This window comes from Centruroides sculpturatus, unplaced genomic scaffold, assembly GCF_000671375.1.
Source record: "Centruroides sculpturatus isolate CEXI.00-Female unplaced genomic scaffold, Cexi_2.0 scaffold352, whole genome shotgun sequence".
Classification (NCBI taxonomy): domain Eukaryota; kingdom Metazoa; phylum Arthropoda; class Arachnida; order Scorpiones; family Buthidae; genus Centruroides; species Centruroides sculpturatus.
The window spans coordinates 227,537-249,848 of record NW_019384489.1 but is presented as its reverse complement, the minus strand read 5'-3'; the positions used below and the strand labels follow the sequence as shown (position 1 = coordinate 249,848).

Here is a 22,312-nt window from a genome sequence, read left to right as displayed (position 1 = left end):
ATTTAAGTGACTCGTACAACATGGAATTCATATAAAACGGAATTATCGACAGTGTTATAGGGTCCACTGTTAAAACTATTAATTTAAAATAAAATTGTTAGATCAAAATATTTTTAAATTAATAACTCTTAATTGATTTCATAACACGAAAAATTATTCCTTTTCAGTCAATTTATTAATTACGCATAACTTTTCTTCCGAAGATCCGACTGTGACGTATCTAACATCGAACTCAATAAATAACAATGACGTTTGTTCCGGTTTTCCAGCGAAAGTCCGGTTCGAGATTATCCGACGCCATTTTTGTATCCGGAGGAGAAGAAGACGCTCCGTTGTCTCCATTGTTTGACGAACTGTAGTTTTTTAACCTTTTTTGATTTTAATTATGGCCGCATTATTTGCTTGTACGAGATGTAATAGTAGACATCCATTCGAAGAGTTATCGCAAGGTCAACAATTGTGTAAAGTGAGTCGGTTAAGCAACTTAAAAAGAGAATGACCCTTACTATTATCGAGCGTAACACGGCAATTATATGTCGAAGGTTCTGATTAGTCGTTTCTGAACCGAAATTCTTCCCATGACCAATAACATTACTTATATTATAATATTACGTTTTAAGAATCTTTCTTTGTGCGTTTTTTTTTTAATTCCGTTTAATTAAATATTTAATAATAGTAATTAGAAAATTATATTAATTCGTGAATTGTGAAAATAATTTTACTTATATTTCTTTCAAATAATGAATTTTGTTGTTTTAAATACAATCAAAAGTAAGTAACGGATTGTATTACATGTTTCACTTTCGCTATGAAAGGATTTCACAATAAATCTTATTCATTTTAATTTATCATTGATTTGCTTTCTCTAATAACTTTTTTTCATTACTTAGATGAAGAATTTGATGTTTTATTTGTTAATTTTATTATTGTTATTATTATAAATTATACAATTATTTAGTTCTGATGTGTTAAATGTTGATTAAAATGATTTTAGTGTGTTTTATAATATACTAAAAATAAATTTAATCAACATTTAAAGAAAATTTGAATGATAATTTTTGAAAAATTACATTTTCAGTTATTTAATTTTGTTTTTGTTAGATGATCAAATTGAATTATTACTTTTTTTTTTCTCAGTAGGAAAATCTTTATTGTCATCGATCCCAAATCGAACGGTTTAAAACTTCGTGTAGAAGTTTAGGATGCAAATTTCATTGGAGAGGTTGCGGCCAAAGTTTTTGTATCTAAATTAAAATGTAAATGTCGAATGTTGAGCACCACCATCTTGTAAGCCTAGAAGTTTGACAGTGGCATTTGGAATATTGTTGGAATCATGCTCGACATTTCAAACGCCATTGTCAAATTTCTAGGCTTAAAAGATGGTGGCACTCAACGTTCTATGTTCATGTTTTAGAGATGAAAACTTTGGCCACAACCTGTTTATTTTTTATTTAAATAACTTTGTGATCTAAATATTTAACTTAACTGGATTTGGTTTCAAAATATAGAGTTTTAACCGATCTACTATTACATATCATCTGTTTTTCCTTCCCCCTTAGTTGATTCATTTGATATCTGACTTGATTACTTATAGAACATTGGCTGCATTCAGCAGAGAACAGTTCCAAAGCTGTTGAGTATTTTTCTGCCGAATGCTTTCTACAGTAGTGCTGTTTTGGAACACGTTTGGTATTTTTACGTTACATTTAGTAGCATCTTTCATTTCGCTAGCTATTGCTACCTGAAACTGGCTAATGATGGCTTCTTTTTGTTCCAATGCATACATCTCTCGTCATTCAGCAGATGTGACTATGTAACAGCAACCGATTGAAACACCTTTGCTAGGTTACAACTGTTGGCTCTGCTGAATGCAGCCTTTGTTTTGCCAGACTTAAAAGAACCTGTACTGAATTAATAATAATTGTAATCCAGTTTAAAATAATAATTGGGAATTTTTTGTTTTTTTTTATTACTTTCAGTTAACAATTTGAAAAAAGACTTGTTTGTTCTTGTAATTAATTGAAAAATTTTTATTAATTTTATTTTTTATTCAAGTATTATGCATGAAAAAAATATAAAAATACTTGAAAAGTATTTAGATGAGTTCATTTTATACTTATTCTTTACATAATGGTAAAGATAATGCAGATATTATCTTATGTGGATTTTTGACGTGATAAATTTTTTTGTATTTAAATTTTGTTCTTTTGTTGTTAAATGATGATGTAATTGACTTGATTTGCTTGAATTTTGATATTTGTGTCATTATTTCCTGTTTCTTAATATTTAGAAAATGTTTTATAAATCTCTGTAGAAAGGTGGCTGTAGTTTTGTTAAATTTTTGGAGGNCATTTTGATTCTGAAATGAATTTATAGCTCCTTTATCATCATTGCTTACAATTTTAAATTTCAGAAAAATTTTATAAATGATTAAATTTAATACAATAATAAAAAGAATAAACTGAGATTTATTATAAGACTTGCTTGAATTTTGATATTTGTGTCATTATTTCCTGTTTCTTAATATTTAGAAAATGTTTTATAAATCTCTGTAGAAAGGTGGCTGTAGTTTTGTTAAATTTTTGGAGGAAAAATTTCTAACGCTAATATGTTCATACTGGTATAAATTGAAATGATTCAAAATCTATATTTGAAAATATTTTTAAAAAATGACATTTTTATAATCTAAAATACCACATACTGTATTTAAACAGAATTTAAAATATAAAGTAGTATTGTTGAAGGCCTTTATCTGTATAGAAATTTGGAAAGTTTATACACAAATGCAAAAGATTTTTAGAGTATCAAATTGTTAGATATATGGAACAACACCCATTCACATATCAATTTGCTTAATTTTTATACAAGAAAAAATGTAGTATTTAGTGTAGATTTTTAAAAATTTTATTATTTAAGATGTTATGCTTTGAACTCGACTACATAAAATTTTTCTTAGTAAACTTTTAAAAAAGAATTGTTCAGGATATCCTACTAATATGCAAGAATTCAATTAAGAGAGGAAGTGAGGTGACCGTACATGATTAAATATGTAAAGTTTTTTATAACAACTATAATATTAATGAATATGAATATTAATTGCATTTAATATCCTAATGGATAATTATTGATTTTTCTAATATAAATTTCACTTGTTACCATTATTAGAATGGTTATTTAATTTTCTAAAGAATTATATTTAAAAAAAAACTTTTTTCTGCATATTTGTTATGTATTTGGTTAAAGAAAACTTTGTTATAGATAAATTACAAGATTAAAGTAGTTGCTTTTGTAGAAAAATGCATTACTGGATATTTTAAACTAAATTAAAAACTTTATTACTAATTCATTAAAAAGATAACTTAATAAAATCCATATACAATAAAGCACCTTTTAAAGACAAGTTTTGCAGTTTTGTGTAAAGTATATAACTTAATTCTAATTGACCTCTCAAGAAGAAACACTTCATTACAAACATGGACATGTAAATGCACTACAGACATCTCAACTACCATTGATGGACAGTAGATTCTCATTAAATAAACTTTTTTCTTCATAGTTTCTGTAGATAGTTAAATTGATTCCCAAAAGTCAATACTCCATTCACTGTAGTATCAAGTTGACTGCACAATTTAATTATGACATACAGTAAAATTTCTATGTTGACTAACCTGTTAATATTAATGTTGTACTGTAGAAGTTTATGCATCTTCACTATAATTATCAGAAAAATGTTATTCTATGCAATAACATTTATTACATATTAACATTGTTTGAAAACATCGTTTTGGCATTTATTCAATTCTATAATTGTCATACCTGTTATCTTGTGCCCCCTTTTACTTTTCTCTTTTTATATTTTTGTGTCACTTATGATTTGAAATTTTTCTAAATAACCAATCGGTGGTATAGTTACATTTATCATTTAACATGTCATAAGCAAGAAGACAGATCTCTATGTAAGTTACTGGTCTTACTCTGAATCTCTAAATGTGTATATGTTTATAAAGTGCAGGCTTCATTTAAAGATAATTTTAGCAAAACCTCTATTGGGAAGATACTTTTCATAATGGATAGTTTTTTTACATCTATTAAAAAGTTGAATTATTTTAAATGTTATAATTATATAATCATCTGTATTTGATAATTTAAATTTATGCAAATAATAATAATTTTTATATATAGTTTATATAATTGGATGAGATTCCTTATTTTATAATCATTTAATCATTTCAGTATTACTAATAGCCCACATACATAGTTTTACTGCAGAATTATTTAAGGATACTTACATGACAGAAAAAGACATAATAATTTAGATAAATGTAATATTTATAATTTTTTCTTCAATTAATTGCTTGTTAAATACTCAGTTTATGCATTTATCGTCCAAATGAATAGTTAGGTTTGTAGGTGTTTAAACTAAGACTACATGGTTATTGTATTTAATTCTGAATTTTATTAATAGGGAATACTGTCTTGTATTTAGAAGCATCCCTGTAATAATAAGTGATGGAATGTCTATTTATACTGAAATAAACTAAAACACAGACTTTCAGTTCAATGATCCAATGAGTTAAATTTTTGTTACTTGATAAATTCCATTACTTTTGCCAGTTTGTGTTGCTTTCTTTAGCTACTAGAATGGAAAAAATAAACAACTTTGTTTTATTTCCAAAATTTTTTATTTGAGGAATATTAAAAATGATACATTTTTGAATATTATTTTCCAGTATTCTCAATAAAGACATTTATTTAAGTTCATGTACTGTATATAAATATTAATCATTTCTGTATTTATGTTAAATTTTATATGTATAGATGATACAGTTGTTCTGAAGAGTTATGAAGCCACTCCTATTGGTTTAATTCAGTCATGGATCGATCGTTTCAAAGATGATCAGTTAGAAGAAATTTTGATTGAAGCATGGCAAAAAGATAAAAAACATTTTAACATTTTATAACTTATTGCTTATCATTTTTATAAGCATCATATATAAAAATTTTAAAGTATATTTGTGCTTTTTTAAGTTTCTCTTGNCAGCTAAATAGTTTAATTTTTATCTTCAATTTAAATATGTTAATTTATTTATTAATTAATCTTCTAAACATGTTTTTGTGTAGAGTTTTAATACTTGACAACTTATACTTATATAAATTAATACTTTTAATTCTCTACATGAATGATTTATAATTAATTAATTCAACATTTTGTATATAGAACATTGTTTTTAAAACTTGAAAAATTAGAAATTTTCAAGAAAACAACCGGATTGGATTTTTTTTTATCCTCATAATTTATAGATTGTAGATATTCTTTAGCAGTCTTTTGGCAATATGGAGTATTGAAAGAAATTGTATGTATCAATAACACTGTTTCCATTTAGCTACTGAAAATGGAATTAATTTTTTAATTTTAGCAGCATGATTACTAGAGAAATATTTACTTACTACTAAGACTGCTGTTTCTTTACGTTGATTATTAAAATATGAGTCAGATATACAAGACAAACTTGATATTTTATTCCTGTTTAAATTTAAAAAACTTTGAACTTAATTGTTTTTGTGTTTGTTAATATAGTTAAAAAATGTTTTTCTTCTGATGTAGTAATTAATTAAAACAAAGAAATAATCTTTCTTTAAATATTCAAAAATACAGTAGGTTTGATTTTTTTAACACAATCCAAATTATAAAGACATTGCAACCTTACATATACAGTGTTATGTAATGTGCATGATAAAAAAAAAAGAAAATCTTCATAAAAAGTTTGGATTATTTTTAACAAGAAAAAAATTTAGTTTAGCTAGATTATTGGTTTTATTGGCATTTTGATTCTGAAATGAATTTATAGCTCCTTTATCATCATTGCTTACAATTTTAAATTTCAGAAAAATTTTATAAATGATTAAATTTAATACAATAATAAAAAGAATAAACTGAGATTTATTATAAGACTAGTAGCCCTTGATGCCTCTAGTGGGTGTTCTAGCAGCAGCGGTGTCATTCCCTGGTATAAATAATAATATTCATATCAATAATAAAATCTTATTACAAATAAAAATATATATAGATATTTATAAATACTATAATAATACTTGATATATATATATAGGTACTTGCAACATGGCAGCTGGTGTTTTTTTATCGAGAACTGTCTTAATCTTACCCATTTTTGGTTTCTTAGTATAATAATATACTGAATTTATTGTTAATTTAAATAATAGCTAAGGATGTCCCTAGTGGCCATTCTAGGCATCTAGGCATTTTGTTACAGATTACAGATATACAAACAGCATGATCAATGGCTTATATCAGTGGTTCCCAATTAGTTTTTCCTGCTTACCACTTCAAGAAAGAGCTCAAACTCGCGTACCCCTTATAGCAGAAATTCATATTAATCCATACTAATATTATAAATTCGAAGAAAATTCTGTCTGTTACTTTTTCACATCTAAACCGCTGAACAGGGTTTAATAAATTTTGGCACAGAGATGGCTTACATGTTGGAGATGGACGTAGGCTACATTTTACTGTGAGAAAATATCTTACTCCCACGAGAAAATTCGATATATTGTGGGCGAAGCTGTGGGTAGAAGCAAGTGATAAGTAGATAAGATTTTTTTTTTACATTTATTACCTTTAAAATACAGTTTTAATAATAATGAAAATGACATAAGGTTATTTAATTTTAATGTGACAAATGTGCACAATTTTCTTTGCACAACTTTGTAAAATCTGGTTGCTTTTCGGTCAGCTTCAGTCTCGAGTCATCTTCAAGTTGAAGTCAGTGACGATGTTTAGTTTTCGTGTTTGTCATGACCGAAAATCTGCTCTTGCAGAGGTATGTTGTACAAAATGGTAGAAAATATTTTAAAGCCGCTTCGCTGACATGATGATAATGATAATTGTACAGTTAACACAAATTGTGTTAATTGTACAATTTTTGTTTCTTGTGCAAGAATTTCATTTAGGTATTGTCACAAATGCATTTTTGATGAAATTTTGAGAATATTTTAGTTATAAATAAAAGAATTTGTGCATTCGACATCATGTTGTAAATTGCCGAATTTTTGATGGTCCACCCATTATTTTTTTGATTGCTTCATCTCATGCATTTAAATTTTAAATCAACTGATTTTAGATTGCCGCACGTACTCTTTCATGCAATTTCGCGTGCCCCAGGGGTATGCGTACCACTAATTGGGAACCATTGGCTTATATTATTAGATATATGTTCTTATATCAACATGATTGCTTGTTATAGTTAATTTTAAATCTAAAATTTATTTTATCTTCAAATAATTTCAATCTGTCTTTTTCCATACTNAAATATTAATATTTCAGTACTTGCCAAATAATTTTTCTTAAAAAATTTTTAAAAATCAAACTTAATTTAATTAATGTAATTTACAAATCACATTTATGATAACTTATTATTGATTTATTGCTTAAATGGCTGTTACTAATTCATTTTCTTAATCTAATTATCAGCAGTGTTTAGATTGCTTAATCTTTGATTTTTCTTTAATACATATGGAAGAATTTTTACATTTTTTATGGTTACATTTTTATTTTAATTGAATTTATGTTATTTAAGATTCCAACACATTAATCAGCTAAATAGTTTAATTTTTATCTTCAATTTAAATATGTTAATTTATTTATTAATTAATCTTCTAAACATGTTTTTGTGTAGAGTTTTAATACTTGACAACTTATACTTATATAAATTAATACTTTTAATTCTCTACATGAATGATTTATAATTAATTAATTCAACATTTTGTATATAGAACATTGTTTTTAAAACTTGAAAAATTAGAAATTTTCAAGAAAACAACCGGATTGGATTTTTTTTTATCCTCATAATTTATAGATTGTAGATATTCTTTAGCAGTCTTTTGGCAATATGGAGTATTGAAAGAAATTGTATGTATCAATAACACTGTTTCCATTTAGCTACTGAAAATGGAATTAATTTTTTAATTTTAGCAGCATGATTACTAGAGAAATATTTACTTACTACTAAGACTGCTGTTTCTTTACGTTGATTATTAAAATATGAGTCAGATATACAAGACAAACTTGATATTTTATTCCTGTTTAAATTTAAAAAACTTTGAACTTAATTGTTTTTGTGTTTGTTAATATAGTTAAAAAATGTTTTTCTTCTGATGTAGTAATTAATTAAAACAAAGAAATAATCTTTCTTTAAATATTCAAAAATACAGTAGGTTTGATTTTTTTAACACAATCCAAATTATAAAGACATTGCAACCTTACATATACAGTGTTATGTAATGTGCATGATAAAAAAAAAAGAAAATCTTCATAAAAAGTTTGGATTATTTTTAACAAGAAAAAAATTTAGTTTAGCTAGATTATTGGTTTTATTGGCATTTTGATTCTGAAATGAATTTATAGCTCCTTTATCATCATTGCTTACAATTTTAAATTTCAGAAAAATTTTATAAATGATTAAATTTAATACAATAATAAAAAGAATAAACTGAGATTTATTATAAGACTAGTAGCCCTTGATGCCTCTAGTGGGTGTTCTAGCAGCAGCGGTGTCATTCCCTGGTATAAATAATAATATTCATATCAATAATAAAATCTTATTACAAATAAAAATATATATAGATATTTATAAATACTATAATAATACTTGATATATATATATAGGTACTTGCAACATGGCAGCTGGTGTTTTTTTATCGAGAACTGTCTTAATCTTACCCATTTTTGGTTTCTTAGTATAATAATATACTGAATTTATTGTTAATTTAAATAATAGCTAAGGATGTCCCTAGTGGCCATTCTAGGCATCTAGGCATTTTGTTACAGATTACAGATATACAAACAGCATGATCAATGGCTTATATCAGTGGTTCCCAATTAGTTTTTCCTGCTTACCACTTCAAGAAAGAGCTCAAACTCGCGTACCCCTTATAGCAGAAATTCATATTAATCCATACTAATATTATAAATTCGAAGAAAATTCTGTCTGTTACTTTTTCACATCTAAACCGCTGAACAGGGTTTAATAAATTTTGGCACAGAGATGGCTTACATGTTGGAGATGGACGTAGGCTACATTTTACTGTGAGAAAATATCTTACTCCCACGAGAAAATTCGATATATTGTGGGCGAAGCTGTGGGTAGAAGCAAGTGATAAGTAGATAAGATTTTTTTTTTACATTTATTACCTTTAAAATACAGTTTTAATAATAATGAAAATGACATAAGGTTATTTAATTTTAATGTGACAAATGTGCACAATTTTCTTTGCACAACTTTGTAAAATCTGGTTGCTTTTCGGTCAGCTTCAGTCTCGAGTCATCTTCAAGTTGAAGTCAGTGACGATGTTTAGTTTTCGTGTTTGTCATGACCGAAAATCTGCTCTTGCAGAGGTATGTTGTACAAAATGGTAGAAAATATTTTAAAGCCGCTTCGCTGACATGATGATAATGATAATTGTACAGTTAACACAAATTGTGTTAATTGTACAATTTTTGTTTCTTGTGCAAGAATTTCATTTAGGTATTGTCACAAATGCATTTTTGATGAAATTTTGAGAATATTTTAGTTATAAATAAAAGAATTTGTGCATTCGACATCATGTTGTAAATTGCCGAATTTTTGATGGTCCACCCATTATTTTTTTGATTGCTTCATCTCATGCATTTAAATTTTAAATCAACTGATTTTAGATTGCCGCACGTACTCTTTCATGCAATTTCGCGTGCCCCAGGGGTATGCGTACCACTAATTGGGAACCATTGGCTTATATTATTAGATATATGTTCTTATATCAACATGATTGCTTGTTATAGTTAATTTTAAATCTAAAATTTATTTTATCTTCAAATAATTTCAATCTGTCTTTTTCCATACTTTGTTGTAGCAGAAAATTTATTTATCTATTTAATTTTTAATTAATTTGTCTTTATTATTATTTTTTAAAATTAATTTTATCTAGAAAAAATATAACAGCTCAAAATGAAATGTTTGTTTGGAAATTTAAGTTACTCCTTACTAAAATCAATTGAGAGAAATGATTTTTAAATATGGTCTACTTCAAGTACTGTAATCAAATGCTTTATTTAAATAATAATAATAATAATAATAAACCCTAAATTTCAAAATTTGTATCAACTTAGAATTTATTTTGAATTTAATTACTTCCAGTGGAGAAATTTGTTGCTAAAATATTTGAGACTATTTTACTTCAAAATATCTCAAATTTGAATTTAAAAATTTTAAATATGCATTGGTTCAACACTTTACACTGTTTACAAATTGAAATGTTTGCTGCTGATTGAGTTTAAAGTGTCTTTCATTTACGTCATTTGATTCAGTGAATGAGATTTCCTTGAATCTAGGTTTATGCTATTATAACTTCATAAAATTGTTTGAAATTCATTTCAAACTGATTTCACTTTATATCCTTAAATATACAAGTAAATTCCTTTAAAATAATTTAAAAACTAAGCTCTAATTCAGTTAACATGTTTTATTATTTGAAACTAAATTTGTTCTTTAAGTATACAATCTTTTTGACAAGACTATGTCTTGTCAAAAAGATTTTTGCCGTTTTATGTTACTAGCATAGAGGTATGAAGGAGTACTGTACATGTCGAGAGTTGATATTTGGCACGGAGTATTAGGTGCCCAAATCATTTGCGCATAAAAAAAAATCCAGACTCGTAGGTAGTCTGGGGATTGAGAACCGAGTCAAAATAAAATCCAAAATGTCGACCCTCTTCTGCAAACAAGCAAAACAGGCACCTCACTCCATTGAAGTCAGGTGGGGGAGAGTACCATCCACAGTCATTCTAAGAAGTGACCTCTGACCTTAGGACTGAACACGTAGTTTCTTCTGTTAAATAAAATTTGTAATTCAATTTTGTAAATTTGGGAGTGCTTCAAATATGACATTAAAACAGGGTGTCGTTACTAGTAGTTTTTTAACATTATCTAGTATAGTAAAATTGTGAAACCAATAAAAATTTGACATTATATTAGGGTTGTCATTACATCTGATGACATTATAATCGGGTTAAACTGTATATTGTTTGTGCAAAATTAAAAAATAATTTCGGATGCTACAATAGCCACGACTATTTTTTCAAAAACAGGAAATTTTTGTTATGCATTGACAAAAATTCAACCCAGGCCAACAAGCAACAGAGAAAATTCAAAATTGGATAGGTTAATTTCATCGAAAATGCATTGTGGACAACTTTGTGGTCGTGGCCATTGAAGTTTGAACGATAGTGCCCAAAAGCAGCAATACCAAAGATTGGAGAATAAGATTCACCTTGAGCGTCAAAGTGATTCCGCTTAGTAGTGAGTCTCCAAGACATAGTGAGTCTTGTTCCAAATATGGTTTTGCTGTTTTACTTGTTTATTAGTAAAATTTTGAAGTCTTATTTTTCTGAAAAATGGAAATTCATCTTTAACTATCTTGAGTTAAATTGATTATGATTATCCCATTTTATTCTAAAAAAGTAAGGCAGAGATTTCCAAATTTTTGATAGTTTTGAGTAATAATATATATTCCAATGTAATCATTTTGACATGTAAACTTCTTTTATAAATTATCATGCTACTGAGAAACTGCTATTTTGTCTTTTAGTAAACTAAAATTCAATTTAATGGTTTTAAAAGTAAAACATACGGGATGATTCAAGAGGTGTGTCAATGACAGAACTCTTCCAACATTTGCCCTGAGACTTGGGTGTGAACCCGTTATATCCCTAATATTTTCTCATCAAGTGTGAAATTTTGTCAGGTGATTCTCTGTCATAGCTGTGCCCCAGTGGGCCGCAATAAGATTTGGACTTTGATGACCGGGGCAAAGGTTTATTTCCTTTTTGTTATTTGATTCTCTTCAAACATGTAAAGATTTTTAATGATATTGTTTATCAAACTGATATTGTTTATCAAAAAATCTTTCTTGGGTCAGAGAGGGGGAGCTCATTTTCTTGAAGACTACATCCAAAGAGTAGTCATCAAGAAAGGGTAGTCATCATTTTCTCTGAGTCAATTGTTGAAGTAGGATATAATAATTAATATGAAAAATAGATTATGGTTGGCGTTGTATGTTTACTGATCTCATGGGATATGGATGCAAAATGAAAGAGTTGTTGCGACGAAAAGTTTATTTTGAGGTCATCCAGAGTTGTAACCTCAGAAAGGGAAAGGGGGATGTTTCCTGAGTCTCACACAATTAGTCTATAGCAGTGTTTTTCAACCTTCTTGAATACGCAACCCCTTTACAAGTTAAAAAATTCTGGCGACCCCGCCAGGGCCATATTAAAACTATATCAGTGATTTTAAAAACTACTTATATAATTTTCTTTCTTTAAATATCGATCGAAAAACCAATTGTACTGTAAAATAAACAGGCACAGCCTTCTCACTGAAATTCTAGTTTTTTTTATTGTAGTGTAGGACCTACAAACACTTGTCTTTTTCTTTCACCTGCGATGCCCCAGGGGGGTCACAACCCACAGGTTGAAAAACACTGGTCTATAGGAAAAAGTGTGTGACGTCATTGTGTTATTTTTAGAACTCAAAGTGAATAAAATAGTGACTGAATTTTAAGGATTTTATCATAATTTTTTATTAATTTGATGAGAGCCATACTTTCCTTTAAAGGTTTTATTAATTAAAAGATCNATCATTGCATATTTATATAAATATTCATAGAAATTATTTGACTTCTTTACGAATAAAATCATCTGAATTTAAATTTTATTAAAACACTTTATTTTTTAATGTTATATATTTTAATTATATAAGATAATTTCAAAGCTGGATAATTGCTAGATTTGAATCCAAATAGCATGATTGCATCTTATTAAAGATTAAATTGTTTCTGAATTTTTATTGAATGGAACTGTAATTTTATAATATAATTTAATTTTGAGAGTCAGTTATGTTAAATTTCATAAATATTCACACTTCATATTCAATATGGATTTTTTATCAGTTTTTTTTCCTTGGATTTTAGTTTAAAATATTTATTTCTGGTAGTTAACACTTTACTATTGGGACATTCCAATTTTCAACGCTGACTCAGCACTGATCTCAACATTCGTTAAAATTTGTTCCTTTTTTCAACGTTGAGGTAGCGCTGTTGTCAGCACTGACTCAACACACTCAGCACTCAACAGATATGTTGACTGCTACTTTCCAATGAATTGTGGGTAATTGGTAAGACATTTAAATGGAATCTATCTTGCTGAGAATGGAATTATGGGAACTAAGCACTTCGTACTTGAGTTGGAATGTCGTTGATGACGTCAAATTGTTGACTTCAACACTCAACACTCGTGTTGAAAATTGGAATGTCCCGTATAGCTATGAAATTAGCAGGTTACATAATTAGCAGAGATTGTGTATGCTTATTATAAATTTAACACTTGGGTGTGTCATTTTAAAAGATATATAACATTAGTTTTTTCAGTTAAAGTAATAATTTTGTAAATTCATTTGAAAATTTTACTATTGGATTATTTTATTTTGGTTCATTTTTGTTTTTATAAAATTCAAATAAGGCTTCAAATTCAATTATTAGATACATTTTAAATACTAAAATTCTATGAACTTATTCATGATTAAAAATTAATGTTTTCTATGAGTCAAGACAATTTTAGATAAAGGTGTTATATTTTAATTAAGGATTGAAAAGAAAGTTCTTAAAGTAGTTTGTGTTGTTATTTATTACTGTATATTACTACTATTCTCTTTAGAGTAAAATTATTAATTCCATTTGTTTTTCAATATTTTTATGTTATTGAATGTTTCATTAGGATATGCCCAAGAACAACAGAGACATTCAGTAACAAGAGTTCTCTATCTCCTAAAATATTTTGTGACAGGATTTACATCTTCCCACTTTTAACATCACTGTTTCGGAAGTCATGTTTGATTGTACTCTCAACTTTTCCTTAGTGTCTCTTGCTCTCATTCACATTAGGAAGTGTTATATTCATTAAAAAATAATCTTTGATGTTTATGATCTGATAAACATATACTAGAATTACTAGTAACTATTCTTAATTTCAATATATATTGAAATTAAGTACAAATAATTGTACTTTATATAGATATAAAGCACAATTATTTGAAAATATGTTTTAAATTGATATTAGTTGTTTAAGTATACTGATTTGAAAAAAAAAAATTAAATCTCAAACTCATTTGATATTTTTGCCTGTAATACAGCTGTTTTTATTGATTTTGATCTGTAGAACTTTTGCAAGCCATAAATTGTTCTGAATTATTATGACTTCATATAATCTGTTTCACTTCATACATTCAATACTTGATTATAGATAAAAATAGCTTTAAATATTGAAGATAATTGAATCTGCAATATTTAAATGTGAATGTTGTTCTCTATGGATACTGTATTTGGGTAGTGTGTATTCAAATTGCATTTATTAATAACAATAACCTATTGCTTTATATTTGTTTTTAAGTTTTGTTGGAAATTTCATATAAAGTAGTCAAACCTTAATTTAGTGCCATTATTTGTTTACCTCTGAAATTGGCATTAAATTGAATGTAATATGCTAAACTGAAGTGTCTAAAATGATAAAAACTACATACAGTAATGCTTGAACTAAACATAAGCTTGAAAGTTTGAATTGTAACTCATTGACAATGATGTCATTTGCAATAAAAAAATTGTACATTTAATTACATTTAATGATTAACTTGAGAACTCTTCAGTATATGTGAATGTTTGTGGGGAGACTTGTTTACAAGTATTCATTAGTGCTTTGCAAAGGATAGTTCTATTTCAGAGACTGTGCTTCTAATAATTCTAAACATAAGCTGTACTTGTTAACTATAGGATAAACAAACTTCTGAAGACCAAAATTTAAACTGCCAATTGTAAACGGATTGAAAATCTAGTATGGAATATGTTGTATGTCATTCCAACTGTGTCTTATCCACTTTATAAAAACTTTTTGTACCATTTGTGCCATCTGATTACTAGTGTAAAGAACTATCGTAGTAAAATGTTTTTATCATTCAAAAACAGACTTATAGAATTCCAGATGTTGGCTTATAAATCAATGTTAACATTGTCAAGTTTAAAGATTTAAAGGATTACTGAATACTGAAAATTCAGTGAAAGTGGATATGGTGCAGTTTGGAATTACACGCCTGGTATATTCCATACTAGATTCTATATTTGCAATTATTGAAGATATTTTAAATTAAATATACAATTTTATTTCTATTTTTAGATTCCTTACAATGAAGACTTCTATAAGTTCTTATAGATAATTGTATTCCGTTGTTTGTCAATCATTTTAGAATACTTAATTCATTAGTTTAGAATTGTTTCATTGGTAATATTTTGAAATAGTTTTCCAACATCAGTTTAATGCCCCTCCCAATTATTGATTTTTGAATTTCATTTAAAGTAATTATATTTATTGAAATTTTTATTTTATATAATTACAGAGAAAATTAGTATGAGAAAATGTGCATGTACTAAAAAAATCAATATAAATTATTTAATATATAAAATAGTTACAATTTATATTTTGTATTGATTATAATTTAAAATTATTTTTTAATATAGGAAAATAATAATTTTTTTTTTTTTTCTCTCTCTCAATTTGTATGTAATTTATTCTGAATTTTGTTTCTATTTTAATATTGAGGAAATATAATTAAACTCATTTAAACTTTAATCAAATGGAAAATATATAATTTTTTTTATTCTTACAGGAATATTTTGATTTTTGGATATATTAAAATTGAATGGTTTTTTCAGTTTTCCCCCCTTTGTATAGGTATTTGCTCAGAAAATTAATATAGGCTATTTTTCATTCTTTTTGTAATTTTTCTTCAAATAGAAAAAATTGAAGATTGTTCCATCAATGTTTGCACTGCACACCTAAATATGATTGACTGAAAAAAGGTAAGAAAAAAATAATAATAAATTTTTAATTATCTATGTTTGTGCAATTGAAAATTAATCTTATACAAACACAGAGTAACTGTGGGGCAGATATAAAAATACTTAGTTTAATATGTTTAATTTTTTTTCTTTGTAATAATAAACACACTAGATTAAGCATTTAAAAACAGGCAAAATGCATCTTATTAACATCGTAAAATATATTATTGTTTTGAAGTTTTATAAAAATAAACATTAGTCAGATTGGATATTCACTTAACAGTATGCATGAAATATATTATTTACCAACATTCTGATTATGCAGATTATTAATGCTTAATGAAATTCTTACAAATAACATTAAAATTTTATGTGGAATTTGGATAATAAATGCAAATTAATAATTATTTGATTGATGGATGCTATAAAATTTGTTTACTCAAAATTTAAGTAAAGTTTATAGTACAGTAGTTATTTCTTGTTTAATATTAATATATATTTGTATTCTAACCTTAAATATTTTTTAGTTTTTGTTTATAGAAAGCCTTTATAAATACAAACTTTGAATGAATACACTCAATTGGATTATAATTAGAATATACAGCCATAATTTTGTGAAGTATTGAATTTGCAAAACTGATAAACCTTTTGATAAAGATTTTTTTTAATGGATCCTTCTAATGGAAACTTTGGATGTTTAAGTTAAAAAAACGAGAGAGCCAATTTAAAATTGGTGAAAGGGCTTTCTATTATAAAATCTAAGAATTATTGGATTTTTCAATATTTTTACATTGTGTTTACTACATATTCAGTTCAGTGCTTGTGCAGGATGCAGTATATGTGGATCAAGATTAAACAGCTCAAAACAAAGTTCAAAATTCAAATTTTTTTTATTTTTGAAAGTACATTTCACTATAATTAAACCCAGATGAACTGCCAAGTTATCAGGTCATAATAAGGCTAAGTTAATAATTAGATAAAAAGTGATTCGTCTAGAGGTAGGAAGTTATTATTTATATTTTATTTTATAAAAATGTAAAATCTGATCTACCAGTAATATATACATAATTAGTTTTTATTTTGAAAAAGCATTATAAATTGAGAAACTAAATAATAATAATAATAATTAAAAGGTCAGATAAAAAAATTTAGAGCATTATTAATAGAACTTCAAATAATTAATTGAATATCTCCAGTTTCAGAATGTTTGTAGTAAAATGTTAGTAAGATGCATGTTGTACTGTTGTTAATTAAACCTTAAGTGCAATTATATACTTAGTTAAATTATTTAACTGTTAATGAAATTTATCAATAATTTGTTGGTATTAATAAATCTATAATGATTTGGAGATACTTTTTAAAGATATTTTGCTCTGAACTTACTAAAATATTTCTCATTTTTAAAAATTTTTCTAAATAAAGTTAGTTTTTCCTGTATGCAGCTAACAATGCTTTAAATAATAATTTTATAGAAAGTTTTAACTTGGTTTTATTTATAGCTATAATAAAAGCTGGATTTATGTAGTTGCAATTATAATTTTACAAACTAATGAATTTTTTATTTTGAGACAGACTGATCAGACTTGATATCTTAAGATGCATAAAAAGTTTCTGCAATTACAATGACTTCATCACTATGTTTTTTGCAAATAATACATTCAATTTAGTTACAATTGAAACAATAAATATAAATGCTGAAAGTATAAGAAAAACTAATTTTTATTTAATATAAACTAATATCAAATGTTGATGATCTGTGATGTATGTATGCACTGCTGCATTGAATGGCAATTTGGAAATTTCATGATTATGTAGATCAGAAAATATTCTTAAGAATTAAGAATAGTTTCTCCTGATTAATAATTATATGCCTGTCCAAAATTTAAGGGTGGATGATATTTGTATTAATACATGAAGAGAGAGAACTGTAGATGAATGGAGAGCAAACTTGGCAAGAACTGTAATACTTAATGCATAACACAGGATAAGACAGAACTTGTATGATTTTACAATTCAAAGCAATAAAAGTAAGTCTTTGGTGAAAAGGACAGATACAGCAGCTGGACCTGGTGGAGAATGGATGGAAAGTGCTTACCAATATCTAGGCAGAGAGACCTGTTAGTGTGGAATATATCCACCACAAACTGCAATGCAGCACACTGTGAAATTACAACTGACTGGCTCTGTAATTTATTTTTTTTAACTGTTGTCACTAACAATTGTGCTCATCCTTAAGTTTTGAACACGTGTATGAATTTTGAAGGATTTCACAAATAGCAAGATATATAAATTTAAATAATTTTTGCAAGAGATTGTTAGATTACTTATCAATTTTTTTTTTATTTGTTATATCAGAGATTAAAAATCTCAAAAGTAATTATATATAAAAATTTGAAAATGATCAAAAACATTAGTGATTGTCTTTTTTATGAAGATTATTTTGTGAGTTTATTATATACAAATTTTTTGGCATCAATTTTTTTTTCTTACTACAACTTTTGATTCAACTGTACAGTACTTAATTTTGTTCAACTAATTGAAGTACTTAAACTTGATTAATCTGTTACATTTATGATCTGTTTTTAGGAAAAACATGTTCTGGAAATTTTGTGTTAAAAAAAAAATTGATTATATCACATTTCAATTTTACAATAACAAATTCTTGAAGTTAAATCTGAATCTTCAACTTTTCACATTGAACATTCAGAACTAGGTGCATATTTTCTTTCATAATTTTTTTTTATTTTCTAAGCATTTAATAATCTCTTGTAAGATTTTTTAGGGGATAAATATTAATAATAATGAAGTACTTAATTATATGATTAATTCATTAATTTATCTTTTAGTTAATGACATGATTAAGCAACTCATTGTTTGAACCTGTATGAGATTTAAATTTTTATGGATTATTTTATTAATAGCAGAAAATACTGAAAAATTAGGGGAGAAAAAAATTACAAAATTAAAAAAGAGAGAGAGAGAATATAAATTGAATGATTAATCAGTTTTGAACCCATGAATCATTTCATACAGTATTGCTTAGATGAAACTTTCTTACAGAAAATGAAGTTGAAAATTTTAATTACTTTTTTCTAGAATTTCATTTTAATTTTGAATAATTTATAAACTTGAAGTTTGAAATTAATGCTTAAATAAATAAAAACTTTATCTTTTATTATTTATGCTTATAATATTTCAAACTTTACATTAATACATAATTTTATTTAAAAAATAGAATTGAAATGCCAAATTTATATTTATTGTTATTTGATGTATTAAATCATAATTAGCAATGAAAAAAACATTGAAGCAAAAATATTTTTATATTAATAAAAGAAAACTTTTAACAAATATTATTAAAATATGAACATTTGTATAATTTTTACAGTGTAGAATTCAAATTTTCAATTTTCTGCAACTTTATAAACCAAATACAGTGAAACCTCCATTAACAGACACTCCTGATTAGTGGATATCTCTACTTAAAGGACATTTTTACAATCTCTAGACCAGAGGTCGCCAAACTTTTTTAACCGTCGACCCCCAATCACTTTCCAAAGCCTCACATTGACCCCCAACATAAAGTTTTATTACAAGTGTATATGTATGAGCGAAAAAAAAAACGTTGTGGGTTGTGGTCTCTGTCTAAGCAAAAAAAAAAGTTGTGACCCCTTAGCCGCATCGACACCCCAATGATGTTGCATCGACCCCTGGGGGTCCATATCAACCACTTTGGCGACCCCCTGCTCTAGACCCTTCACATAGGACAGCTATTATATTTACCTCTAAATAGTGGATAGACTTTTGGTCTTGATGGTGTCTGCTATTCGGAGGTTATACTGTAATTCAAAATTGTAAAGCATTGAAATTTCTAGTTTGTCTAAATAATAATATAATGTCAAAATTTGAAAATTTACATTAGAATTTTCAAATTTTAACTTTAAAAATTATTTAATTTATTAGACAAATTTTATATATTAAATTTTTCTCTGGGAAAATCACAGAAAATGGATGATGCTTTTATCTTATTTAAACTCAAGCAATGGAAACTTGTTTTTCCTTTAAAGAATTTGTCACTGCTTATAGTATTTGTACCTGATATAAAATATTACATTAGCAAGTTATGTTTTGTTGTTTTATAGTTTTCTGTCTTATTTTTAATTTTAAATGCTCTACATTTTCTAACAAAGTTAATTTTGTTTCAAAGTGTAATTGATAGATAACTTTTTGTGTAAATTCTTATATAATCTTTAAAAAAGACAGTTGGGAGAAGTATATAAGGTATGTTTAAAAGTTCCTCAATTTTTGTCATTTGTTTTTTATTATCTAGAGTACAAATTTTTAAAACATTTCTCAATAATTTTTCAGCAATATAAATTTTATACATAATTAGTATTAGTATTTTAAACAAATTAACCAGATATAATAAAATATATAAACAAATAATTTTAATGTAAAATATGAGAAAAATCTTTTTCTTCACTAATACAGGGCATCCAGAAAGTTACTGTGCCATGAGAAATTTGTAATGACATTAAAATTATACATAGGGTGGTTAGTTATACATATACCAGTCAATTGGTATTGAATGGACGACTTAGGTTTTGTATGCATGACCCTATGTATAACTTTAACGTCATTACAAATTTCCCACTGCTCAGTAACTTTTTAGACACTCTGTACATAGTTTGACTAATTTAATTATATTGAAAAACTTTAATATTTGATATTTAATGCTATAATATTTAGAGAATGTTAATGTAAGTATTACTCTCATCATTACTAATAATCATAAAGTAATAAATGAACAATAACTACAAACTCTATGGAAGTGTAATTTAAATAAAATATGTATATAATAATTTATATTAAAATATATAAAAATATAATTTATTATTAAAATTTGGACACGATGAACCTAAAGATATATTTAATGCTTGTGCAGTAAGAATGTTTATTTAGAAAATAAATCAATCAATATTCGAACTGATTAGCGAAGGAATTTTTTTTATTTAAGATTTATATGAAAAAATTAATTTTATGAGCATGAAAAATCATTTTAATCTTTTTCTCAAGTTGTAACATTTTGGGGAACTTATTAAATATACCTTATATCAATATTCATATATACTCTCTAGCTATTTCAGTCAACATTACTTGAGAAATCAAGTGATGAAAAAAAACCTAGTCCAGGCATTTTAAGGTGAGTTTACTTTTAAAATTTCTTATGCAAAAATTTAAATTCTGTGTAAGTTGTTCCAGATTAAATTTTTGTCTAATTTAAGTGAATTGCATAAACACTTTTTTAAAGATTATATAAATGCTTTCGAGTAATACGATATATAGATTGAAGAATATAAACTATAACAATAATAAATCATAATTTGTCTTAAAAAGCTTATATGTTGTAAAATTTACAAATTTTTTTCTTGGGTATGTTTTTGTGTGTATAAAAAAAAATGCATTTTAACACAATGCTTTTGACATTGTATCTGAAATGCATGCAAAAGTATGTGTATTTGTAAATATGACTTATCTTTTCTTATCAATTATTTTACATGAAGAAGGGAAAATGCCAGAAGTCAGAAGAAATCAGTGGAATAAAACTTCAAATTTTTATCATTTTACTTATCAAAAACAAATTTTTTTTTTTCAATAAATATAAACAAATTATTTTGCATTGTTTCATTGAAATTTTATTTTAAGTATTTAAAAGTGAAAAGAAAAATTTGGGAAACATGATATAGTAATTTTTTTTTCTTTCGGTAATATTTATAAGTTTAAAAATTAATATTTACACAATGCTTTGATATTAAAGTATCATTATTATATGTATGTGTTTGTCATTGAAATAAATTTTATTTTTATTATTACACAATGTAAGTAACTTATTTAGAAGTGTAAAATAAATGTTTACAGAAATAACAAAAAGTAATACGATGGCAGCAGAATTGAAACTGTATTAAACTTTTTAATTTTAAGAAGGAAAAAAAATTATTAATTAAATAAATTTAATTAAACCTTTATAATTGTTGTTTGGCAAAAGATTGTCTTTATTTTATAATTTTTGTAACAATATAGAATTATTCAGTATCTTTCTCAGTTAATTAAAATTATATATAATTTTTAACTTAAATGTAAGACTGTTTGTGTTCTTTTGCCAAATAATAAAATTTTTTAACTACAGTAATAGTTTATAATTTTATTGTCATAATTAATTAATGAGGGGTTATGAAAAGTTTTAATGACTTATAAATAGACCCAGAGTTACTCAGTGTTTGGAAAACAAAAATATAAAAATGATATACAGTTTACATTTAACAAATTAAATTCTGTTTTGATTCAAAATTATAAAGGAGAGTTATTTGAAAATTATGAA

The 22,312-nt window shown here is 25.9% G+C and overlaps 1 protein-coding gene across 1 annotated transcript in view; it reads left to right on the top strand.

The window, feature by feature from the left end:
• LOC111621700 (protein FAM76A-like) overlaps nt 1-22,312 on the top strand; it is a 42,543-nt gene that overhangs the window by 793 nt on the left and 19,438 nt on the right. The window contains exon 2 of the mRNA XM_023363916.1: nt 204-466. Within this exon, the coding sequence (XP_023219684.1) occupies nt 386-466 (81 nt within the window). The 5' untranslated portion in view covers nt 204-385. The remainder of the gene's footprint in view (nt 1-203; nt 467-22,312) is intronic.